Raw genomic sequence first — 27791 nt, 5'->3', positions numbered from 1 at the left:
TATCGAATTCTTATTGTTTTAAATATTGGTCAAAGGGAGCTAACCCTATATTTCAAAACAGACTTGGGTACAATTCTTTTAGGAAAACAACGGCTGGTTGCCATACATGTGAATTCGTGTAGAAAATTATTTTTGAAAAACGTAATGGATTATGCAAATAATCCGGTCATAATCAGTTCTTGATATTAGTATTATATTCAGGGTAGTCTTATTCTTGTATTGATAATATTGTCCCCCTTTTCAGTATGAATTGAATCGTTAAAAATGCATAATAATTATAAATGAAATTGTATTAACAATGCCAACAAATGAAAATTTCATCGTGTATATTTGAAAAAAAAAGTCTATCAAGTTTCAATAAATTCTAACGAAGATTTTTTTGTTTATCATTGATCTAATATTGCATTTCTATTCTGGTTTTGTCTACTAACAACCACAAACCTAGTAAACGAGATTAAATGACAATATTCTAGATCATAGTCGCCGAGAAAACTCAGAGAGATAAAAGCAGCAAATGACTGATAAAAACAAGCAGACAAATATTAGGTAAAAAACCACAAAACAATCCCTGAAGATCACAGTAGGCAAAAATATTGAACAATTTTTTACCTAGTCATTGGGTATGAGGAGAACAGTAAGTTATTGTTGTATTAAACTATAGCCACGAGGCGTAGCCTAGGGCGATAGTTGGTTTCGAAGAAACGAAAAATTACTTTTCACCGATTACACAGTTCTTAAGTGTTTTACTCTGTTGAAATAGACATAACTTTATTACACCCTTTTCAGTAAGCAAAAAAAAATACAATCGTTAGGTTTGAATGTTATGCCTAATTAAAAACAAAATATTGCAAGACAGATGTATTTCACAATGCATTACAGCATACACGATGCTAGAAGAAAGATAAAGATGAAGTTGCTTAGCAACGATATCGCATAAAGAAAACTGCTACACGATTTGGATGGAGGAGGACAAAACACAAAGCAGCAAAACAGGACAAACGAATCAGTAACAAAACAAAAGATTTAATTTGATATTCGTTTTACTGTTTTATGTAAAATTTAATTACATTTTTAAAATTACGCAGCCAAAAATCCAACGGCGTACTTTGGAAACTCTCCATAGCAACGGATATGAACGAGTAATCAAGGGAACCAAGATTCGACCGGAAATTATAAGAATATATTCCAAGGATAAAATTAAAAAGGGAAAACAGACACATTCAACGAAGAACAAGAAATAACCAAAATAGCACATACAAAAAAAAAACAAAAAAACAAAAAAACAAACAAAAATAAATGAGCAATCCGGTCTCCACTAAAACTGGGAGCATGGACCAGTATACCTGTGATATGGCACTATAGAAAATAGTTCCAATCAAATCGAAAATAGAAATCCGTCCTGTCTCTAGTATGGATAGCCTCTTTCTCTTTTGAGACTCTCGACAAAATATCGAAGTTCAACGTTGAAAAATAGCATAGAAGGTGAAATATTTTACGACTAAAAAAAAAAGCAAAACAAAACACAAACACAAGAAAGTTTTCTTTTTAATTACATATCAAGGTAACATACAAATACATGTACATATAAACATTACCATGTAAAGAAGTAAAAAAAGCTACTATGTGTAACATAGCTATAAGCAATCACTGATGGTTCAGGGAGCGACTATATGTGTACTCATTAATTTGGAGGTAAATTGAAAAAATTCTTTCTCGATAAACAGAACATCCATAACTATTTATATTTTTATAATCTTTATTCAATGTAAAAAATTGAGGAGATCGGTATTAGAAAAATAAACAAATGATAACTTCCTAACCTTCAGCGTAGAGAAGTCAACATCCATCTTTAATTTACACATCTCTCATATTAGGGAGGAATACTTTGTAGTCACATTATATGTTTATTTGAACGTTTTTTTTCGTGGGTTTTGGTTTGTTTGGTGATGTATAATATACATTTTGTAACTTCTTGCTAGAGAGTAGAGGCTATACAATGTTGTAAGCGGTAATTACTGTCAGCCTAAAACGCTTCAATCACCCGTCATTTGTCGAGCTAGAAAAAATGAACGTAAACAGACTGTGATATATATCAAGTATTGCAGCATGATCGTGAATTGACGTGAACGAAAGTTTTGTTACTTTTGCTACAATTTGAACAAACAAGCAACTTTTAATATAATTTTTAGAAAAATTGTCAAAACGAGTACCATTTGAAATGGTTATATAGCAATGCGTCCTTTATTTTCTAATAATCCGCTTGATTAAAAAATGCCGAAATTGATACTGATTTTTTACCGGCGAAAGAAATGAAAAAGTATCGAAATCGTGGTATGATTCGTCGATCATTATCCTATTCTATCCATGATCATTCCTCTCGCTTGATAGTGCGGCAGGGTGTCGATGTCAATAAAAAAATTAAGGTATTACTCGACTAGTATTGAACACAAAACTTAGGAGTTTCTTAAGCATGTATACAGTATATAGCAACGTTAATCATTGACATGAATTGACAAAATGGAAGACTCACTCTTATATATTTTACAAAATGTATACGCCAGTGACTCACTCTCTACATGTACATGTACATGTATTTAACACTACATATACAATGTACAAAATGCCATAAACTATGAACACATATTGGTTCTTAGCTTTCAGGACCGGATCTAGAAAGTTATAAAAGGGTGTTCCATGCTATTTTGCTCATGCGTGCCAAAATTGTACATAAATTAACAAAATTAATGTTAAATTCAAATAACAAAATTAATGTTAATTCAAACACCGGAACTCTCTGGATCCGCCCCTTGATTTGTGGTACATAAGTTTAGCGCTACTTAAATAGCACTCCAGATAAGAATCATGCAAACTGTATATTTTTATTTTTGATATTTTGTTTAAAATATTATAGTACACAGAAATTAACATGTGGCTTTTCATATAAACCCTGTTCTTGGAAGATAAAAATTAGATAGAATGCACCTTATAATTCAAAATTAAGGGAGATAACTCTGTAAATAAGAAAAAAATACAATAGAAACTGTTGGATTTTTAATGTGGATTATCTCCTAAGAGCAGACAGATTGGAATGAATAATTATGCATTTCGTCGAATAGACCTATAAAGCAACTTAACAACATATGTAGCCGTTTTTAGGTGAATCACATTTTACAAAATTTGCATGATTCTTACAAAGAACACTACAAACAGCCACAACACTATTATTATCATGTGCAAAATAAAATACTCTTAATTTGTAGATCTTAAAGTTAAAGTCATCAAACCTGAACTCTGATTTATGACTTATTATATAGTTACTAAGAACAAACAGTCTAATTAAAATTATTTCTTGTGTTTTTTTCCCTCCTGGAAAACAAATAAATATCAGAGAAGCAATCTTTATTAGACCGTAAGAATACTAAGAGGGTATACCATGTCATCTAAATCTACCATAATTCATTAGAAAGCATAACATGCTACAATTAAATTAAAAAAAGATCAATCTTCGCCCCATAAAGGACCTATGCTATATAGCAGTCATTAGCTATTTAAGCATTTGGTTTGGTTCCGAAACATGTCAGCATATACAAGCGTATATTGAAACCACTCGATACAAATATACATTTAATTTAACAAATATAAAAATGTTAAGAATTAAGGAGCCCAATGGAATACTTCAAGACATCAGACCCGCATCTACCTGTCACGAAGATTTTTTAAAAATATATTTACAACCGAAAACAAGTCGGACTTCTGGTCCAAGAAAGATTTGGATAAAGTTAATTCTTTAACTCCCTCCACGTGTACAACACATACATGTAAATACTAAATTTGGCACCATGATGAATATACACACTTTTACTACATATAGCTATAATTGTTTCGGCGGTTTTACAGAAGATGGTTACATTCTCAGCAGCTGAACTTTGTTTATACGAAGATACATGTATATTGGCGGAAATTATATCAATAATGATTTTTCTTACAGCATTAACCATTATGTGGTGAATATTTAGGCAAATCTGTTTAATGTGAACCCCAGAAAACGATCATATATTCAAAACTTTGAAAAATGTTTTTCATTTCATAAGCAATTTACTTTATGAAATCTAGTACATTCAAAATCGAATAAAATTTTCAGTTTCTCAAATGATTACATTTACTGATTGTTAACAAGGTAATCTACACTTAAAAAGTATATGCAATACACATTTTGTATGAAAGCAAGATCAAGTCCAACCCACGCAGGAAGTATAAGAATATGTAGGTAATTTTCCCCATCAAGTACAATATCACTTTCTGACAACCGATTGCAGCAGGTCAATAGGCAATGGGAATATAATAGTAGAATTCTTTTCAGCAGCAATGGTATTCAAAGTTTGTAAATATCGGAGTTGAATTGCAGCGGGAGATTCTGTCATAATGTCGGCTGCTTCCTTCAGTGCCCGAGATGCTTTCTGTTCTCCTTCTGCGGCTAAAACCTATTTCAAGTAAACACGACTTGTTAGTTATATAAATACACAAACACTTCTCTGCGCGACAAGAATTGTTTCTGTGGTAACGGATAATTTATTTCACGATGCAAATAGCCAAAGGGACACAACTGAATCACACATTAATGCACAGACACGAGGTAGTTTAAATTTTTCCGCAGTTTACACATTTCGGTTTGAAGAAAAGTACATGAATATCTTTATCATTGTAATGTAAACATAACTACCTTAGCACGTGCTTCACGTGAGGCTTCCGCTTCTGCAGCCATCGCTCGCTGTAACTGTTGGGGAAGGCGAACATCTTTACTGAAAGAAGAAAAAAAATACAACTAAAATAACGTTATATAACGAAATATAATGATACAACTTGTCTACGAGAATGTCTGTATCAATTAGTGCTCAGCCTGGTAAATTGTATTGATCATTGACAAAACAATAATTTATGACATTTATAGTAAATTACCATAATAAAATTTGATTTAAGAAACAGGTTATTTAATGTGCACCACGTGACTGAGGTTATTTTACTTCATAGATGAAAAAAAATGTATCAGACATTCATTATTAAATAGCATTATAATATTTCATGATATCGAAATATACTAACATTTCTACTCTTTCAACCTTAATTCCCCATGGATCTGTTGAAACATCTAGAATATTCTGAAATATATGAAAAAATCGAACATGGAACGTATTTTTAAAAAAAGAAGAATTATGACTTACGTCTTTCATGAATGTTAATAAAAACCAAGACGTTTCTCACTGTGGACATGCGCGCAACACACGGCATACAGTATAGGACCGAAAGGCATTAAATTTAAAATATATTTCGGTACTTAATCTATATAGTTTACAACCATTTTTTCGAGTCAAATTGTATGTTTATATGAATCTACATTAATATACATTAGTATACGAAGTGTTTGTCAGCTAATGTCTTACACTAAATGAAGTAGAATAGAATAATCTTCATGTTCTTTTAACACTATATAAGTATTATTAACTGACAGTATTTTGTTGTTTTTTTTCATCTGCTCGTTAGTTACATGTATCGACGTTTCCCGCCAAAATATGTGTACCTGCATTTGTTCCGAAATACTTTCTCTATCTGAAAGAAGTTCTGCCATGTTTTTAGTACCAAGAACATTTCTTAAAGTCGTTGCAGCTAACAATTTCGTAGAGTATTGTGCATTTTCAACGTTGCAAACTGACATGGTCGGATCAAACACTCTACTGTAAACGACTGCATCAACAGCAACAGTCACAGAATCTTTAGTCAGAATCTGAAATTAATTGGACAAATGAAATTGCATTCATCATAGAAATATTTGAATCGTACAAAGCAATATTGATATTCTACAAATTTGTTTTACTGAAAACAGTTTTTTTTTCATAATACATATATAAAACGCCATCAAATAACCGTTCCTGCAGCTGTCTGTCCCATGAGCTGATTCTATAATAAAAAAAAAAAACATTCTGAAAGTCAATTGTTATATGTTTTCCTACCATAAACATCTTTGTCAAATGGTAAACTTGATTATGAACTCATTTTCAAATGTCAATACCAGAAAATGGAACAAACCTCTTGTGGGGGAACGTCAAATGCTGTCGTTCTGAGGTCAACCTTCTTAAAATCATCTACACAAGGATAAATGAAGAACATGCCTACAAAAAATATGTCACTAGAAAGATTAACCGAGTGACTGAATATAGTTTTTAATAAAAGTTTAATACGAAAACAGTACAACGTATCAGGAATATGCTTTGAAGTGAGACTGTAAACTAACCAAAGATCTAACATCTCTATGGGTGTAAACGTGAATACATTTCTGATCCGCTATCAGTTGGATATATTGTCTTCATCTACCCAAAAGAACTTGAGATAAAAGATACTACAGACACTGTGAAGTCAGCCTCATATCTTTACCTACACTTAGAAACCGATGGTAAAGGAAAACTATTGACCAAACTTTACGACAAACGTGATGACTTTTCATTCAGAATTGTCAACTCTCCTTTCATCTGTGGCAACATCCCTTCGGCTCCTGCGTATGGAGTGTTCATATCACAACTCATACGTTATGCCAGAGCTTGCCAGGACTACGCAGACGTTTTGTATAGCACTAGAACTCTAACAAATAGGCTTCTGGAACAGGGTTATGTTGCTACAAGATTGAAGTCATCACTACCGAAGTTTTATGGTCGTCATCATGAACTCGTGGATCGTTATGGTGTATCCATCAGCACCATGAAAACAGATTTATTCAACGGGTCATAGTTTTCCTTTCCTCGTTTGTCCACCCCGGACTTGACTTTTTATGAGCAACTCGGCGGGTGTTTCTAGAAAAGCAGAGGACGCTTACCCTACCGGTGCACCTGGTCCATGCTCCCAGTTTTTAGTGGAGTCCGAGTTGCTCATTTACTTTTGTTACTTTGTATGTATGATTTTAGTTACTTTATGTTCTTTGTTGTGTATGTCTGTTTTCCATGTCTGGTCTTTGTCCCTGGATTACATTCTTTTGATTACCGCTTTAACATTGGTTCCCTTGATTACTCCTTCAATAATTGCATCTACGGGGTTGGATAAAAAAAGGGGTCCAAGCTGTCATTTGTTAATTTTTTCCCGATTGTCCTTTTTTTCTTTGGGGGGGGGGAGGAGGGGGGTCTTTGATTTAATCCCGTCACTCTATCTACAATTTAGCATTTGTAATAATGAAAGTATAAATCCTTACAATGCAATTTATTATCATTAAGGACGTGAGTGTCAGAGTTAAAAATGTTATGTCCCAATCTCAAAGGGAAAGTTTCAATGCAATGTTAAAGAATAATCAAGGGAACCAAAATTCTAGCAGAAATAAAACAACTGTAATCCAGGGACATGGAAAACAAACACATTAAAAAAGCATAAAATAACCAAAATAATACATACAAAGTAACAAAAATAAATGAGCAACTCAGATTCCACTTAAAATTGGGTGCAAGGACCAGGTGCACCGGTAGGGTATGCGTCCTCTGCTTTTCTAGGTACATCCGCAGAGTTGCTCATTAAAAGTCAGGTCCGGAGTAGAACTTCAATTTGAGGCACCGGTGTTTTAACGGCTTATTACCATTACAAAGTGTATAAGCCAAAATTAATACGTACAATACTCAGGTTAATGGAGTCTTATCTTACAGAAAGAGAAACCTTAGAGATGAATTCAAGAGTAAATCTTGTGCGTGACGGACGAACAGACATAAAACAAATAGATACTAACATGTTATTAAAATATGGCGACGTATGGACTGATTATATGGCCTTCCTTATTTCATCTTCTTTTCCTGGCTTATCACAGGAACCAAATTAGCATTTAGACTACATGAATCAGGTCCATCTTTATTGATCCAAATTTTAGTCAGATTACAGTTGAACCCATCTTATCCGACTTCTGAGTATTCTAGAATCCTATTTTGGGGCATTAAATAGGTGAAAAAAACGCTCCCCATCCTCATTGTACCAAAGATCATAACAAAGAGACCCGAGAATAAGGAAATTCACTTTTAAATGGCCTTAGATGTTTAAGATTAATGATTTTGACCGCTGTTCACATACCAGGTCCTTTGGCTCCACCGGACACTACTCTGCCAAGTCTAAATATAACTGCTCTTTCATACTCCTGAACTATCTAGAATGGATTAATAAATGTACAATGAATGGATCTAGTAGTTGACATTACATCATTCAAAATTATACATATTCTTTCTATCTGACTCAAATTCTACAATTTATCAATTTACGGTATCTGATGTCTAAGACACTGACCGTTTTTATCCAGAGGGAAGGAGTGTTGGGGGGAGGGCAGTGGGATTTGATGTATTACACTAAGGCGTGGATGTTTATTGTAAGATTTATGACATTCAAATCTTCGTGACATATATTAAAACTAGTTTTATCAAAAGCATGTGCTTCATCCGGAAACATGGTTGAACATGTTTTTTTTATTAAAAGTTCCGCGTGGTAACGACACTTTGGCAACATAGATTCGTGTATTTTGTGACTATGCTTTACCCAAAGATATTGACAAATTCTAACTACGAAAATCGCCAAAATTCATCAAAAGGACTCAGAAGTATTAATTGTGATAATACTAAACAGAAAATATTAGAATAAGCCATTTTTGTTTACTGAAGAATAAATACTCTAGGGGTTTTGACATTGAAAAATATGTCAATTTAAGCGATTTTTCTGTGTAGAAGGGGTACATTGTTTTCATTTCACTCCAAAACCCTAAGTGTTACCATAACTTTCTTGGTACCATTGTAAAGCTGAGACATTGGGATATATGTTGATTCATACATATGTAAATTTACTTCGTTGTATAGAAAAAAAGAATGATGTTCCAAGAATAAGAAAAAAACGTAAAAACAATAATTTTTGCCTCAACAAGGTATAAAAAGTAGCCAAAAAAAATACAAAAATGCTTTAATTTTTTTTTGCGACAAAATAATTCGTAAATGGGAGATATAAGGGAAGCTGAAAATCATATTTTGGTCGATGAGTGATGGTGGGTGTGTGTGTGTGTGTGTGGGGGGGGGTGTGAGTTATCTCAGCCGACGTACTATTTGTATACCATTCAGGAACACCTGGAACCACTCCTGTTTTTGTGATTATTGTTTGAACCGATTATGGGTGGCTATGATGTTTGACTGTGTTGATCTTGACTCACTTTCCTTTGTAGTTTTGACTGTTGGAATATTGCTGCATGTTGATACTTTGTAATTTCATGTATTCCCTTACTCCCATGTAAAACAGGAGCGCTTGTTCACAGTAATTTGACGTTTAACTGGTGAAGAAAAAGTGAAAAAAAATAAAGTGAAATCGTATGTATATATTAGATTTTTCTTTATTTTTTTTTTCACTTTTCATCACTAAAACTTCAAATTACTTTGGCTTGTTCAAAGCATTAGAAGTAGTTCATGGCCAATTGCATTTTCTTTGCATTCCTTGTCGATGAATTACTCTTTCATTTTGTATAATGAAGTTAATTTATAGACTACCCAAATTAATTTCGTCCAGCACTTTTTTAATCGGCGTTGTGACGTGTATTTAGCCTTTTACGGTTTGATTTGAAGTTTACACGATCGAAAAGTTCCGGGGTGACACGTCATCATGACATTTTGTCCACATCACTTAAAGAAGAAATCACTGCACGTAAAGAAAAGAAAGATGCATTTAAAGTATTTAGAGATCGGCATAACGTAAAGACAAAACGAGCTCACGTAATAAAAAATCCGCTGCTCGTAAAGATAAATCCACATAACGTAAATATATGTTGACATAACGCAATCATAAAACGACAGAACGTAAAGACAAAACGACATAGTGTAATGATGTTCCTACATAACGTAAATACAAAATGACCACATGTAATTATAAAGCCACAGCAAGTAATATAAAACTGACAACACATAAATAAACGTGTATCTCATCAGACAGTTTAGGCGTTCCATACAAATCACTTTCTGGCTGACAATAGAATCAGAACTGTATACAGACATAATCAATGAGTAAATGATCTAAAAAAAAACTGATACGTTCAACATTCCAGGATATATCGGTTAGTCGTACTGTATGCAATCAAACACAGGGCTTATTACGATGGAAGGATTGTGATGAGAACTAAGGCTCTAGAGGATATGTATGTAATCATTCATTGGGCTAAGGAGATGCTTATTTGTTTCTGAGATGGGACCTAGCAGATTTTGGAAATAAATATTCTGGCCCCGAAGAAGTTGAAAAAAAATATTCTGTCTTACACCCCCTAGATAATTAATTAAAATCATTACCTCGGTCATACCTGGTAAACTTGACTCCTTTCCAAACTTGCTTTACTTACCTTTATTGTTAAACACAGTGAGAATGGGAAGAAGATTACAACTAAGAACAGGGACAATGCAAACAGAATGTAGCCACAAATCCCAAGATCGCCATCAGTCTCTGAAACCAATAATCAGAATACTTATATATTAAGAATAAACACTGACCTGCTAGACAGGAAAACTCGCTGAAAACACACACAAACAGAACAGCAAAATTAACCAAAGCCCATTGATATTTTAAAGAAAACTGGTTACTTTCAGTTATTTTTTAAGGTTTAAAGCCCGATTTGTATCCACTTTGTCTCTTCTGCAGGAATAATTTCTTCCTACAGATGCATGACAGTCCCATGCACATTAATTTTACTCTGTTAAGTTATTACATAATATCAATAAATGTCTGCTGTCGTTTCCATGCTTACACATTATTGAAGAAATAAATAATTATTTCCCCCAAGTAGACATTGCTATTAAGGGAAGACAACTCACGCAAACGCGAGTCTACTCTGTCAGGGGGAAATGCCTGTATAACAAGTAGAAAACAAGTGTTTTGATGACATACCTTTTTGTTGCTCCATTCCGTCTTGCAACCGTTCTAATTCCGGATTTTTATCAGCCAGATTGGATCTAAAAATATGTTCAAAACAAGAGAGATATGTAAAGAAACGTTGTTATCTTACTATCGGAACAGAGTCACTAATTACCAGCGATCAATTAGTGGATCACATGGGACTAGAAGCTATTATAAAACACGATAACAAGAGTTCCAGGAATTAAAGTTTTAGCAATAAATAGCTGCAAAATCAATAAAGTAATGTCAAATATAAACTGAGGTCGTGGATTACTTGTAAGATAGTACAATTGCGACGGTTCATATGACGCGTACTCTTGTGTTAGATTGATTTAAACATAGATTGAATTAATGGTTGCTGTCATACGATAAAGATTGTTTTAGAAAAGATTGCACATGCGTGTTATATTTGAGGAATTTGAAACTCAATTAAAACTGAAAGATAAGTTTAAGACGTTGAAATTGTATCACATGCATGGGTTATATATTTTTGCTGTAAATTTAGAGAAAAAGCTGTTAAGTAAGCACTGATCGAGGTAATTATCAATGTTTACAAGTCATTGTAAGATGCAATACAATTGATCTAACAACGCTCCATTTTTATTTTCTGTTTAAAAGACATTTTCTGAACCCTCGGGTTTAACAGTCTTTATAAAAAGCAGACAGAAGGTCTTAGGTTATTCATGTTTGTTAAAAACCCACCGAACTCACCTGTATTTTTTGTTGACAGTTACTGATCACATAATCAGTCTTAGTTCACCATTTGGTTGTTGCGCTTTTGAGAATATATATATATATATATATATATATATATATATATATATATATATATAAAGAGAGAGAGAGAGAGAGAGAGAGAGAGAGAGAGATTGCACATGAAATTACCACGTTGCAAGAGTTACCGTTCTTGATTTTATTTAATTTGGTTGATTTTAGTGGGAGATGAAAGTATGATTTTCTCAAAAATACAGATCTGAATAAAGAAAGAATTATTATGTAAAAATATAGAATATGTAGCTTCAAAAAGCATTGGTAGTTCGGTGAGTTTTTCTACACCATGAATCACTTTATTTTGGTAGTGTCTGAATTTTATATGGATTGCCATTTAAATACTTTTAATATCACAAAAGGTTACATCTTATTGGCTGACTGCGAAGATCGTCTGAACAGAAAGTAAAATAATGATCTATTAGTCCCTACATGTACTCGATGAATGAAGTAATTAGTAGGCCCACATTTGTCATATTAGATAGATTTAATTGGAGTAAATAAACTATCAACTTGGTTGGATTCGATCGACTATTTTCCTAGAAGTCCTCAGCAAGAAGTTCGAAAATTTGCTCTCCCCTAGAAATTAAGCTGCGAAGTCCAGTGGCGAATAATTACGCATATCTCAGTGTCATATATATTGAAAAGGGACTTGTAGCTGTCTAGTTACCTTACCACTTAAATGTGGAGAAAACCATGTGTTATATTTCTTAAACATACACGTACCTCAGGGCTTGCAACATACACAAATAAGACACAACATTATTTACAGCATAAACGTACATGTAAATGTCTAAGAAATTAAAACCAATCTAATATACATTTATCTTTTTGGACAATCACTTAATTTAGCATACTTAAGTTGCTTTCAAATAGTTACTGCATGTTAATTAATTAAAACGTAATAAGTTTTTAATATAATGACGACCACCTAATTATAGAAAAAAGATAATTATTTTATACGCACGTAGTAAACTTGCCATGAACTTCGCTCTATGTAAACCATTATGCATTAGCATAAATATTTGATAATCGTCGCTATTCATACGAAAACAACAGATGCAGCTTCTATAGATTAATCAGTAAGTTAAGCTTTATGGCGCTGCGGGAATTGATAAATACAAGAGATTGATCCTAACATTAACAAGTGATGCAACAACTATAATGTATAACGATGCAGTGTGTGTAAATATTGTTTTCATGGCCTACCTTTTGAGTAGAAATTAATTCAAATTGTTTAACGTCTCATAAGACCACAGCGTCAAAACCGGAAGAAGATAAATTACATGTTGTCATGGTAACGAAATGAACCACAATGTAAACAAATCGATGTGTGTGTGTGTATATTCTCATGATAATTTTATAGCATTATAGGTGACAGCTTCATGGCGGTAACACTTACATAGGAGAAGTCATGTAACAAGCGAATATTCATAACTTTAAGGTGTTTTTTTTGTCGTATGATGAAACGAAAAAAATAAACAAATGCTTCAGACTTACCTTTGAAGTAACATATTGATTTTAATTAAGAATACAATGACTTCGAAACATGGTATCAAAGTTATATTTGAATCGTGCTCTTCAATAAATATTTATTTTAAATATTGTGACAGCATGTCTACTATATAATTAACCCAAAGACAGCTGAATTCAAAGCTATTTTAGCTACTAATAAGTTGCTCCATTGATAAAAAAAGTAATCTATAATTCAGTCGTTTTGACACCATATGTTAAAAGTGGTGGAGTAGGGCCTTCTGTGGCGGAAAACCATCAATACAAACCACGCATCTTTACTCTTTCCAACTTTGACAACGCCCCACCCTTCAACAAATCTATTGACTGTCCTAATTACCATTGCCGGTCACCTGGGAGCTTATAACTTATAAATAAATATGCTGTACACGTGTTTCATGGAAAAAACCTGTTATCAGCAGCATGGAAGACTTGACATAAATTGGTTATGTGGTACGGAAAGACGGACAAAAACGTACCGTAGTCCCGTCACGGCACTTTTAGTGGGAATATAAAACCCTACTGATCGTCGGGAATACTTTAGATAAACCATCGCGATTAAAGAAATACGAAAATAAGGCCAACAATAGATGACAATTTCATCTTACAAATCAACTAAATTCAAAGTCTAAATTTAGGAATGTATAACTATGTCTCATGAGTACCAAAAAGACAAATTGTCTTGGTTTTTAATTTCTGAAAAGTATGTCATTTTACAATTTTGACCTTCTGGGGAATCGAGGAAAGGCACGCATTTGACATGTATCAGGGGCGGATCCAGGATGTAAATTATGAGGGGGCACAGTTAAAAATTTTTTAGGTTTAATTTCTGAAATATTCTAGAGTGGGTGCAATGTAGATATGTTTTGTGGTAAAATTTCAAGTTAATTAAAGTTTCAATCTAAAACCGCCTAAATTCACCCCTGACAACCCATGCTTTGCAAATTTTAGGGGGCGCACGCTCGCCACGCCCCGCCTGAATTCGCCCCTGCGTATTATTGGCAAAAATATTGAAATTGAACAAATAGCATAGAATATGCATGCACATGAACACAACAAAGAACTGAATAACAATAATGTTTCCCCTAGCGACTTACAACTTGGATCAAATAAGAAAAAAACATGTTTAAGGTTTCCCTAATTACTATTGTTTTTGGTGCAGAACCCTAGCTTTCTATTGACATTATTGCATAGGTACCGTTAATAAACTACTGTAGATTTCTTACCCATTAACTCAAGGTAGAAAAATGTAAAAAAAAGAGAAGAAATCACTTCCTATCAACTCTATTTTAAGGCATGAAACCTTTAACAAGCTTATTTTCCTTTTGGCCTTAGCACTCATGCATTTAAACGGAAACAATTGGATAATTTTGTCGTTTTCATAAAAATAGTAAGTAAAAGTACATACCGTTTAAATGTTACATATGGAAACTTCGGCTTCGTTGACTGTCCCTTATGATGGACTAGAAAATTCGGTCAAGGTTTGAATTAAATATGAAAACAGAACTGCAACACAGTTACCGGATAAGTTATGTCACAGCCACCTTTAATCTCAAAGGTCGAATCAGAGTGGAAAGATCTCATAGCCTTATACCCGGAATATCCGAGTATCTCTTGTAATATGATCCTTATGAATTGGTTACACTTAAGTTGTATTTTATTATATGTACATCTGTGTAACACGGAAAACCATATCTATATTCTATACTTTTATTGTTTAAACAAGAACAATGAAGTTATGATTGTTGGTTTAATTTCTGTTTAGTTTCTATTGTTTCTTGAATACAATTATGTTTTAGCGTTGTTTACTAATGGTGGTTTCTGTTGATTCTACTAAAAGTATTGAACTCACAGACACAAAATAATTAATTTGCATAGTTGTCTTGAAAGGAAAAAATGAATTGACTATAATTACACGTCTAATTCTCAGAAGACACGCGGAAATGCTGGTTGTTTTTTTTTATACGGTATTGATTACCCTTTCCGGTCTCACATGGGCTGTTATTATCTGTAGCTGTTTAGTAGAAGACCAAAGCGTGTTGGTGGTGGGTCCCATCATTCGAGATACCTGATTGAAGAACTCAGTCAGAATAAGCTGAGCTGCTGCGTTAACGTTCAGGCCTGTTACCATATCAGCTAACAAAATCTAGGAATTCGAATACTATTACTAGTATGTACAGTGTATAATCAACAAGATCTTTAATTGTATAGTTACTATGTCGATTTCCTGGTGATGTTGTTTATCAAATACCATTACTGAGAATACGTTACTATTCTACGCTCCTCATAGGTGTTGTCCCAATCGTTATTTACCTAATTTGATATGAGTATCTCTGGGATAATTTCTGCAAAAGGAAGGACTCGCTTACCATACCGCGGCACTTGGTCAAAGTCTCATTTACAGAATCACGATTGTTTACTTACTCCATTTTTTTGTGTTCGTTCGTAATGTCAAGTATTTTCCAGTTTATTTGTGTTACGTTTGCCATTATATAGTATAGAATACCGCTTTTTGCAAACATTGCCACCCAATAAGAAAGTGAATACAATCATATCGTTTCTAGTTTTGAAAAGGAAAACTACATGTATCTGAGTTAGGTATAAAGGACTCTTTATATTTAATAAACACGTACTTCTTAAGTGTATAAGTCCCTGTAAGAATCAGGCAGTAAGTGAAACCTGGTATATAAAAGCCCCATCATTTTGATGGTGAAATTTGACTATTTGCACCATCAAAATCAAGAAAAACACACAAGATGTTCAATATCATGCTGAACCATTGAGTTACAATTTCATTGAAATGCACTGAAAATTAATATTTCAAGGGCAGTTAATTCTATCAAAAACCTCATTTTTCTAAGATTCTATTGAAAATTTATAAGTAAAGCCAGTGATGCAGAGATAAAATAATGGTCTTTTTATTTATTGTCAGATCGGTGGGGTTTTGACATGCACGTTTCTGATTTTTCCCATTTTGCCTGATTCTTACAAACACTTACACTTAAACGTTCTCGGCGCTGTTGTCACTCAGCAGAAAACTTTGATGCTGTATACATATCCAAGCATTGCAAAAGAGCAAATTACACTAAATTACGTTTATGCTCGCAATTTCATATGCATGGTTCAAATCAAGAGGTCATACAAATTGACATACAGATAAATTGTATTTATTGAAAACATACAATCAAATGCAATATACAACACAGCAAACAGTGTTTATATGTATAAAAGTTATTCACTTCACAGCCTTATTTGATCTTTATTCATTTAGAAATTAGTAATTGTGTTTCCAATTAAAAAATATATATATATCAGTAAATAGCACTTTCTTTTGTCATCAGATGAGAGAGAGAGAGAGAGAGAGAGAGAGAGAGAGAGAGAGAGAGAGAGAGAGAGAGAGAGAGAGAGAGAGACTAGTTAACCCTGGAAACTCAACAGAATATCAATTTTTCAGTCAAAATTGATAAACTGCAATTTTAAAAGGATCGAGAGCGCACACCCGTTGCGCCGGCCCTAAATCCACATAAGGATGACTGCAATATTCATTGATTACAACTGTTGCCGTTCCGAACCCTTTTCTCCATACAATTTGTCATTAGATTCAAACATAAGGCCCCAGCATCATGACTTAATCTAAAGATTCATTTCTAAAGACCTTTGCAAAGATTATTTCAACTCGTCACCTACAAAAATGCACCAGTCTAAAGTTTTGTTTGCCAACTATGGCATGGGACTTAATCCAATTGTTTGTTTAAGAGGACAATAACTATACCCTAAAACACGCTTGATTGAAAGCACGTACATAAAGGAAGATGCTACAGAGATAAATTACAATTTTAAAAAATTGTTCAGTATGCTTTTTCGGAATCAAATGTTATTTCATTTATTATTTACACATTTCTATCAAAGTCAACAACATGAAATGAAATTACATTAATTCAACCATGACAAATTGCGAAAGTTATTAAATATTCATTCAACTTGAATGCTTCTACCTCGACATTGCCGATAACATATCGATGGGCAATGGGAAAACTATGGTTGAATTCTTCTCGGAAGCTATCGTGCTCAGAGTCTGTAAGTAACGGAGTTGAATCGCGGCTGGACTTGACGCCATTATATCTGCCGCTTCTTTCAGAGCACGCGACGAATGTTGCTCACCCTCTGCAGCTATCACCTAAATATTAAAAAAAATAATGTATTATATCATATCAACAAGTAAATTTTACGCCTTTGAAACGTGTAGCAATTCACCTCTCGTACGCACATTGCCTCATAAGTTTTAAGTTCAGTTATTGCTTTCACCCAGAAAACTTTGAATTTACAAATGGGAGCATTTTGAAGTTTTAGCGAAAAATTAAGTTTCCATGGCAACAGCAATTTGTGAAATGGTCTAGAAACCCCCAAATTAAGTTTCAGCATATCATTTTCACCCTAAAAATCAAAGTTAATCCAACCTGGGACATTTTGGCTGAAAAATCAGTCGCCATGGCAACGGGCAACATATGTTTCCAGGTCTTTTTTGTATAGTCTATTCATATGACAAATTCTACCACTGTATCAAATTTCAGGTTCCTGGCCAACTTTTAGAGATATTGCAATCTCCTATATTTTGACGTTTTTCTTATATTTGGCAGCCCTTTCAAAATGGCTGCGCCCTTTATCTTAAGTACAACTTCATATGCTACCGGATATGCTGGCAAAGTTTCGTAAGGATCAGCCTTACGAATTCGTACAGGGAAGCGAAAGATGATGGAAAAATGATAATAATTAAAAATAAACGGAGAGAAAAAAAATCACCTCTACTTCGTGATCGGTGACTCAAATATAGCTATGTTGATTCATGAAATGCATGTTCCTTTATGATTACTACACAGATTCTGGAAAGTACGATTTTTTTACTTGTTGTCAAGATTTTACGTAGAATCACATTTCGAATTATATTCATTCCCCATTATACAAACCCTTTTTGAATGCATTTTTGGTCCAAAACAATTAGTTCAAGAAGAAGTGAACTCACCTTCGCACGTGCTTCTCGCGATGCTTCAGCTTCTGCTGCCATTGCTCTTTGCAACTGTACCGGAAGTCGCACGTCTTTTCTGCAACAACAATTATTTACTTAATAGTAATTGCAAAATTATCAAGAGCATCCATTGAAATATCTTGTACGCCATTCAGAGGAAAACGATACGGATTTTCATATGAATTGTATTTCGCAGTAAATAAGACCGCTCGCAATAACACTTAATAAGTTAGAAATAACACACTATATTTAAAAGTAGTTTTCGGCATGACACGGGTTGTGGCCTAATTGTATGACTAATGATGTACCGTGGTTCTCAACCCTGCATAGGAAGAATGGGGATTGATATATTACATACGACGAGGACATACCTTTTTGTTGGTAAAAACTGGTCAATTTAAAAGGGAGTTTCAGATCACACCAAAGTACTTTAAATTAACCCAACCACATTTTTTGCCCCTGTCCCAAGTCAAGAATTCTGGTCTCGGTATGTATTGTTTCGTTTTCACTCTCAGTTTACTTTATGTTGCTGCAGTATACATGCAATGGGGGCCACTATTTCGCTGAACCCATCTTTAATGTTGTTTTGTTGCCAGCTGCAGTCTTACCTGGGGTGTGAAGTTTCCTCGTCGTTCATTGGAGACCCATGGGTAGCCTTGAGCTGACATTTTTTCATCTAGATGAGGTTGTTGTCTCTGACATATACTATATCCTTTCTCGTTACATTTGTTTCAATATATCTTCCTTTACTATATATGATGTATTTTTGTTTCTTTAAATATCATTTTATACAGTAGATTTGTCCCCATGTTTTCAAGATTCATTTTCAGTCAGAATAGTAGGTCTCGTATGGGAAACAAAATCTCACATGAAGTGGTTTACAAGAAAATCAGTCACCCCATAGTTTGAGATAAACATGAAGTGAACATAGATTCGGCACGTGCTTTAATTTCAGAATTAAACCAGACGCCACCAACAGGGTAGCATTACAATGTGCTCCAAGTAGAAAAAGGAAGAGAGGAAACCTATTCAAGGAGACACTGAGAGGATCAGTGGAGAAGGAGATGACAGAAAGGGATTGAAAATGGAAAACCAGATAGTTCCAAGGCAGACTGTCATGCAGATGATCTTTGGTGGTGGTTTTATGTAGTGTGCATACTAGCGGGAAAAGACTAAGTAGGTAATACACAGTTGTATATAACCTTACATTTCAACTCGTTCTACGCGAATGCCCCATGGATCCGTGGCCGTATCAAGTAGACTCTGAAAAATAATCATACATACACTGAAGCTGCATATCATACTAACAATAATTTCGATGAATGGTTTAAAATTTTAACTTTAATGCAGATATTCAATATATAAATACACCGAAATTCAGGCAGAAGTCCAAGGAACAAGAACACTTCAAGACCGTTAGCTTCGGACAATGTTTGTCATAACTGAAGAAAAAAACTATATATATATATATATTGTATACCGAAATTTAGATATACTCCCAGTTATAAGGAAGATGACTGGTCTTGCTTGCAATCAAACAATTAGTTCTATTTATCATGATGAAATGTCAGTCCATGTAAGAATATGGCAGTCGGTGAAAAAAACACATCATTTTGATAGTGTAATTTGACTATTTGCACCATCAGAATCCAGGAAAACAGACAAGATTTTCCATATCATACTGGACCTTAAAGTTACAGTTTCATTGAAATGCACTGAACATGAATATTTCAAGGGCAGATAACTCTGTCAAAAACCTCCTTTTTCTAAGATTCTATTGAAAAATTACTGAGGGAATCCAGTGCTGTAGAGATCAAATAATGGACTTTTCAAATAAAAAATACATCCATGAGGGAAATCATATTGTCAGATCGGCGGGGTGGATTTTACAAGCATGTTTCTGATTTTTCAAATTTGCTTGATTCTTACAAATACTTACAAGCGCATACCGTATAAAAAATAATTTCCATGATTTCCTAATGAAAATCGTATTTAAATAAGAACATTAAAATTCAGACAGACTTCCGGTATAAAACAAGAAGTGGCTGTGTGACCAATCCAAAAGTTTCAGACACGGTATAACTCCTCAATCCTGAAACTTCATGAATATACAGGAAACACATTTTACTATTTTGTTATCATTTCCATTACTAGAAAGCTAGGTTTACGTACTTGGATAAAATAATGGATTGTTTTATGCTCCAAAATTAATATAGGACTCTAAAAAGATGATTTATAATAGTTGTTACTGCTTGAAAGCGTAATCAAGGGAACCAAGGTTATAGCGGTAATCAAAAGAATGTAATCCAGAGACAAAGACAAGACATGGAAAACAGACATACACAACAAAGAACATTAAGTAACTAAAATCATACATACAAAGTAACTAAAGTAAATGAGCAACTCGGACTCCACTAAAAACTGGGAGCATGGACCAGGTGCACCGATGGGGTAAGCGTCATCTGCTTTTTTAGCTTTTCAGCTTCTGTTTACCAGCACTTTTACAAAATTTGTTGCTACATGTATGCATTTAACAATCCGAAAGAAAACTAAGCGATGCCATGCTAAGTTGAATGACTCCTTCGGACAATTAGTTTCTACTTCCATTATCAATACTTGAGATAAGTTTATTAGTGAATCTACCTGCATTTCATGCGCGATGTGATCTCTGTCACTGAGAATTTCTGACATATTTTTAGTACCAAGGACGTTTCTCAGCGTTGTAGCAGCAAGAAGACGCGTTGAAGCGTCAGCATTCTCCACATTACACACAGACATTGTTGGATCAAATATTCTACTGTAAATTACGGCATCAACCGCTACTGTCACAGAATCTTTTGTTAAAATCTAAAATGAAAAGTATTAATCTTCTACAACGGAAATTTCAGTCGCAGTGCTAGATATCTAGTGACTCAACCTCCCAAACCCTTCAAGTGTATACTTTTATATAGTTCATCATATATGATCGAATTATACATATCACAATTATAAAAGTTGCATTTCAGGGAGCCAACTCAGACAAAATAAACCGAAAATATATATTAAAAAAATTACAATAAAGACGAAAGGAAATGAAGTATATTCAATAGTCAGAAAGTTATCTACAGGTCATCATAGTTGCTTCAAGTGAAGCAAAACATGTGCATTAATTGAAAGAATTTTCATCCAGTTTTGTACAATACATGTTCTAAATAACATGTCTTATTAATAATCTAACCCAACTCATCAAATTCCATGTATTTCCAATTAAATTCTGCCTATATTAAGTATGACATGAATATTTTATTAAGGCAAACCGTCACGAAGACATGGGATGGTACGGTAATTGTTATCATCAAATTAGTCCGTAACACATTTTGTTTCAACATAACAAAAACAAGGAAGTAAGATTTCATATGGTTCTTTACATAGTATGTCAACAACACCATTGGGTTTACCGCAGATGACTTGAATCTATCCCAGTAAAAATAGACCCCCAATTTCGCAGGGCTCATGCGATGTGCACAGAAACTAAAGATACATAAATCATCAATATGCTGATAAACATATTTTTAAATATATATATATTTAAAAATATGTATTCAATAACATGTTTGTATATGCTATAATTGTTACAGACAATATCTCATATATTTATATCAAAATATAACTTTTTTTTCATGTTTGTTTAAACCTTGTATCGTCTACCATATATCGCATATCCTATAATGTACCCCCTCACAAACCATGGTTAAAATATATGATTTGTCAAAATCTGTATTACATGCTGTATTAACTCTCAACCTATAGCCCTATACGGGGTGATATAAGAGTCTCACGTTGATACTGCATGTGATCCAGATCTTTACATGTAATATTCAGTATGTATAACCTCCGGTAATGTTGGTTTCTGTACATGCTCTTTCTGATTTGGTTTTTGCATTGTTGTTTATTGTACCAGCTTATATTTATTGTTTCCTATTAGGGTATGATATTTGCAGTTAGCTTTTAACCAAGGTTCTCTTTACTTTCAGTTTTAATTTTCATGGAGTATTTTTTGGATTGGTACACATTGTTTCCTGCTACTAAAATTTCCAAAGTTATCTAGTACATTGATTCCAATGTAATTGTAATTCAAATTATCAAATTACCTCCTGGGGTGGAACATCGTATGAAACAGTTCGTAAATCCACTTTTTTGAAATCGTCTAGACACGGTAAAATGAAGAACATTCCTACAAAAAATAGATAAAATTTAATACGATGTCATGCCATGGTGACAATGACAAGAAAATGATAGTTCTAGGTTTTGTTGACTAATTCATTTCTGGTAATGCCCTTCCCTAGACTAGTACAAGTTTTTCGTTTAATTATGAAAAATGACATAAATTTTCCATGTATATATTGTTTATTGCGCGAAATGTTAAACTTTAGTTTAAGATTAATCTTTCAGTTTGTTGGGATTAACGATCAAAGTGCTCTTGTAAAAAGTTCAGTCCTGACGTATTCACTGGCCCTAGATCCTTTCTAAACAACTAGGTCCGGTCCTGCATATTCAAATGAAATTCTATAGTCTGCCCTGAAGCAAAATGGTTGAGCCCTCACCTGGTCCTTTTGCCCCACCAGAGAGTACACGTCCGAGTCTGAATATGACCGCTCTCTCATACTCCTGGACAATCTGGGGGAAAATAAGGAGAATATAAAATTATTATTACAACCTTGGGGAGTTTCACTGTAAATTTGAAGAGATGTCGTGCATTGCTAATTTACAGTAGAAAATTCCATGTACAGTATAACAAGTATGGGAATGACATCGTATTAACACTGGGCACCTCTTTTCCCTGCGTCGTCTGTGGTACAGCCGATGATTAACTAATAACCTTTTTTGTGAACGACCAGTTGCGTCATGATCAACGTGCTGGACTTCGGAGACGAGGCTTGTGGTGCCGTAAGGGAATGAGTTTGTATCTCATTAATCTTAGGGAGATCTTATACTTGTCTTATTGACCGATTCCTCTATCAGGTTTTCAACAATGAGCCTGAGTAAACCAACCTTTACTACCCTTTTTAGTAATAATAGCACATACTTTATTATATTCGCGTTTTTTTTTATTTTGGTTAGCACAGTACTTTCTAGAAAGTGCAAATTATTGGTACATTGAGCAGTTATTCTATGAATAAGTTATTCATTGGCTTGTTTATAAATCCAATTTATCTGTTTTATAGAATGTATTATTAAAATAATTCTGCGTTCGTAATTGCCATTTTATTCAGCTTCAAGACACAAATTAATAACGAACATACAGGCACGTTACACCTCTTAAATCACTCGTTCTAGTGAAGTTCATTCTTTTTCTTTATCTAAATTGTGACTGAAAGGAGTTACTTTACCTTAATGCACATAATCAACGAAAACGGAAAAAACACAACTACTAATATGTAAGAAAGTCCCATTAGGATACAGTCGCAGCATCCGGGTCCAACGTCCGTAGGTCCGCCATGGTCGGAATGACCTACTAAGAAATATACGTCTATAATATTCATTAATAGCAAAGAAATACGATATGTATACGATTTTGTCAAAGAAACGACTTCACGAAACATGGAAAACTGATAAAAACTGTAACCTCCATGTTAAATACATACACACTGAATCACTACAGTGGTACATTTACGTTAAACACAACGGTGCACCTGACCCATACTCCCAGTATATAGTCCAGGGGACTCATTTATTCTTCAGATTCTGTGTGTATTGTCGTACTTTGTATTATTTATTATGTTCTGCCTGTTGTGTCCCCGTGTTATGAAAATAATGTTCCTCGTCCTCCTTGTTTTTTTTTCTTATTATCCCTGTTCTAATATAAACCATATAGATCAATTTCTGTCTCTACCTATCAGATTGGGGCATTTTTCAATAGAATGTTAGAAAGTTTCACAATGATTCTTACAAAGACTGATCAATATTAACCAACAGTGAGCTCGGTCTATATTGAGGTAACTCCAATTTCATTTCCATTGCGTACTAATTGCTATGCGTACTTTCAGACGGACGTATACGTATGATCGTATGCGTAAAAGAAGTTCGCGGTTTTATTTTATAGTACAACAAGTATGTTACATGTACGGAAGTGACCTTTTATAGAATATTTTACCGTATATTTTATATTGTTGCATCCCTGTTTTCGACGAATTTCCAAGAACTAAATTCATTATTATATAAATGGTTAATTCAATTTGGATCTGTTAGTATCCTATAGGATAAATAACTAGATCGACACTGTTTTTATTTACATATGGTAACACAGTTTTTAATAGTAAGCGTTCTAAGAAGTGAATATTCACTTCGTCCTCAAAATGCAACATTATGAAATTGAATGCAAGTAGTCCATAATTTAAATTAAAAAGAAGCTTATGCTCCACGGACAAATACTAGACCAACAAAACAGACAAAATACAATTAATAACACAAACTAACTAAAAGAATACAGTCATGCAGAAAATAAAAAAAAAAAAAACAAATGAGCAACCCTGGCTCCATTTTAAAACTGAAAGTATGGACCAGGTGACATCATGGGATAAGGATCCGTCTTCTGCCCTTCTAAAACACCCAGTGTGTTTTTCATACATGTATGAAGTCAATCCGGGTTTTAAAAAACATACGAGAGAAACTACGTCTGCTTTCATGGTGGAGATGGCCACACCACAATGATCAAGTTCATGAGTTCATAATGTGTAACATAAAATTTTGTACATGATGACTACAGTCTAGATGCAACTTAACCTTGTTTCAATTGCTTATTTGTAGCTTTATCTTAGCATGGGTGGTGCATGCAATAATGGAATCATTTTAAAATTACCGAGGGATAAATAAATAATTTAGAATTGCCTATAAGGAAGACGGAAAAACGGTGATAATAAACTATAACCCCGAACAATTTCATCGGTTATTCCATGCTAAACCGAAGGAATATTTTTAAAGGACGTTAATTATAGTTTGAAATGAAATGAGTAGGTTTGCTTTCAGAAAAAAAAGAGTTTCCGACCCGTAATCAGTGCATACAGTTCCACAGACATTAGTAGATTAAAAAACGTTGAGTATGTTCATCAAGATAAAAGCTTTGTAAACAGATGAAAATGTTTATAATAGCTCAAATAAATGAATTCGGATATAATCAATGATATCTCTTTGAAAACATATTCTAGTAATGATCTATAATTTGAATACAACAAAAGACCATAACAAGTTCAGTAATTATGTCTTTCGAACTACATGTATGTCGTGGAAACCGTTGTTATTTTAAATAATTCAGTGCTTAATAATGTGATGATTTTTATTTTCTAATGTCATCACAGCTAATGTCATCACAGTTTGTCAAACGTTTTAGCTTCAAGAGCGCTGTGATTGTTTTCTACGCATTTTTAAAAATAGATAAATAGCATTAAGTTTGATATTTATCTGTCTAGCACTTTAAGTTTAGAAATCTTAACGCTTCAATTTTCTGGACCCGAAATATTGTATATATATAAGAATAAATAGTATACTTTTAAAATGCAAAAACTCATGATTATTTCATTTCATGCACGCCATATTTATTTATTGGATAATTTTGGTGACAAGAGAAACTATCTGCTAAGGCAAATATTTTTATTTTGACAAGTTTTTTTCCGCCATGGTGAAAAAAACCGTCAGTGTATGTACAATTGTACCGGAAAAGCAATTCTTAGAACTGAAATATCGAGATGACCTATATTTTCTTCCTTACAAATAAAAGCAATCAGATATGCAGGAAAATCAATTGAACATTTCGATCTTATACCTAGCAAAAGATACTCTAAATAATGAAAAGAAACAAAAAAACAATCGCTCCTACCTTTATTACCATCCATTTTCCTCTGTTAATTATCTCTTCGCCAACCTAATTACACAGTTACCCCTGTCTGTATAAATAACGTTGTTTATTTACATCCTATGAATATATTGAAAGGTAAATAAATTATATCGTGTTCAGAATCCTGTTATGGCTGAAGGGAGGTCGTTAACAGCTTGCTTTCTGCCTAGATGATCGATCAATACGTTAATTTGGGAAATGACAGTCTTAAGTGTAAGTATTTGTAAGAATCGTGCAAAATGGAAACAAAAATCAGAAACATGCATGTGAAAAATCCACCGATCTGAAATTATTATTTCATTCAAGGATGCTTTCTCTATTTGAAAAGAACATCTTTTGATCTCAGCATCACTGCATGATTTGCTAAGAATTTTTTAAATAGAATGTTAGAAAAATGAAGTTTCTGACACAGCTATCTGCTCTGAAATGTTAATTTTCAGTGCATTTCAATTAAATTAGATCTCAGTTTATCAAATGATATGGAAATCTTTCATTTTTTCCTCGATTATGATGGTGCAAATTGTCAAATTAAACTTTCAAAATGTTTTTTTTTTCATAGCATATTTCATCCACTGCTAGATTCTTACAGACACCAACCTTTAAAAACGGATTGAAGAGCAGTTCATGTGTAGTATTCGTGTGATGAGCATGTAGCCATTCGACAAACATGTATGAAGACATTGATATGATATAAATTAATAACATTTGAGGCAACATTTCGAAATCAATTAGAAAAAATAAAAAATATTACAAAAGGCTGTCAATATAGTAAATTTGTTCTTAACGTTTTGATAAATGCATTATCTATCTTCTTCAAAACTAGTACTTTCACAATTACCATTCGTAACGTTGATTGAGTTTATAAATTTTAAGGTGACGACCATTTGATTCTGGAGAGTGTGGGGCTGACAGTTTTGGTTATATTGGGACAGAATATTTTTTAAAAAATATACGAATCAGAAAATGTATTTTCAAATGCTATATACGAACTAGATTATTTATTTTCATTATACAGTACAGCAGATTATGTAGGCTAGAAATATGAATGTGTTTTTTATTATTATCTTCTAAGTCGTAGTGGTCAGTATATTCATTTCCAATTTTTTCATGACCAAGATATTTATTTACAAAAACAATCAGATCCTTCAGAATAAAATTGTCGTCTATTAAAGAAATGAATTATGAAAACGCCATGTTATCATTGTTTTACCACGGGCCATTTATGTTGCATTGTGTTACCAAGAGCGAGGAGTTAAATAACCATAAATGGACACTCCGTGGTAAAATAATGATAAAATGAAATATCCATGATTTATTTCGATTATAATATGATAAGTTTCTTTATGTTTTTGAATAAGCACAGCCTATGTGTTGCACGAAATATTGGTCATGTGTTTATCACTTTTTTGCCATGGCTGTGGTCTAAAGAGCTTTGAAGCACGTCATATTAGAACTAGGTCCAAAGAACCAGAAGATTTAGTCAATATATCAAAGACAAGTAATTGTTATAACAACAGCTGGATTACTGTTTTTGTTTTGTATTGTAATCGTTTCCTATCATTGTGAGATAACATGTCTATTGGTGTGATTTATTACCACACTCTTCTACCCATGGTTTTAAGGAGGTAGACCTGGGGTAAAGGACATAACTCTTGAAATCAGTGATGTGTTTGTAACATATTCAATTTTACCAAA

The 27791-nt window shown here is 33.5% G+C and overlaps 2 protein-coding genes across 9 annotated transcripts in view; both read right to left on the bottom strand.

Annotated features, from left to right (window-relative positions):
* Positions 1–1529: 1529 nt before the first annotated feature.
* LOC148612088 (stomatin-like) lies at positions 1530–14734 on the bottom strand. Of its 2 annotated transcripts, none has more exons than XM_088593213.1 (9): positions 14612–14734; positions 10915–10979; positions 10373–10473; positions 8089–8161; positions 6082–6164; positions 5576–5779; positions 5101–5156; positions 4721–4799; positions 1530–4481 (listed from the first exon to the last, which is right to left on the bottom strand). In XM_088593213.1, the coding sequence occupies exons 2-9, from the start codon at positions 10928–10930 to the stop codon at positions 4293–4295; spliced, it is 801 nt and encodes a 266-aa protein (XP_088449339.1). In that variant the 5' UTR covers positions 10931–10979; positions 14612–14734; the 3' UTR covers positions 1530–4292. The 2 variants fall into 2 exon arrangements, with proteins under 2 accessions (XP_088449339.1, XP_088449338.1); XM_088593212.1 differs by lacking the exon at positions 14612–14734 and adding an exon at positions 12901–13008.
* A 1614-nt stretch (positions 14735–16348) lies between these two features.
* LOC148612087 (stomatin-like) overlaps positions 16349–27791 on the bottom strand; it is a 26721-nt gene continuing 15278 nt past the window's right edge. For 2 of the 7 annotated variants that reach the window (XM_088593205.1, XM_088593204.1), the window contains exons 2-9: positions 26079–26174; positions 23596–23717; positions 22810–22882; positions 22357–22439; positions 20870–21073; positions 19434–19489; positions 18224–18302; positions 16349–17380 (exon numbers count right to left, since the gene is read on the bottom strand). In XM_088593205.1, the coding sequence (XP_088449331.1) occupies positions 17195–17380; positions 18224–18302; positions 19434–19489; positions 20870–21073; positions 22357–22439; positions 22810–22882; positions 23596–23717; positions 26079–26094 (819 nt within the window). In that variant the 5' untranslated portion in view covers positions 26095–26174 and the 3' untranslated portion in view covers positions 16349–17194. Of the gene's footprint in view, positions 17381–18223; positions 18303–19433; positions 19490–20869; positions 21074–22356; positions 22440–22809; positions 22883–23595; positions 23721–26078; positions 26274–27791 lie in introns of those variants that run through there. The other 5 variants (XM_088593206.1, XM_088593207.1, XM_088593203.1 and 2 more) reach the window with 3 other exon arrangements.

The sequence above is a fragment of the Perna viridis genome, chromosome 7 (assembly GCF_037379345.1).
Source record: "Perna viridis isolate PV_CMFRI_1.1 ecotype Kerala chromosome 7, ASM3737934v1, whole genome shotgun sequence".
NCBI classification, from domain to species: domain Eukaryota; kingdom Metazoa; phylum Mollusca; class Bivalvia; order Mytilida; family Mytilidae; genus Perna; species Perna viridis.
This window is presented reverse-complemented; position numbering and strand designations above follow the sequence as displayed.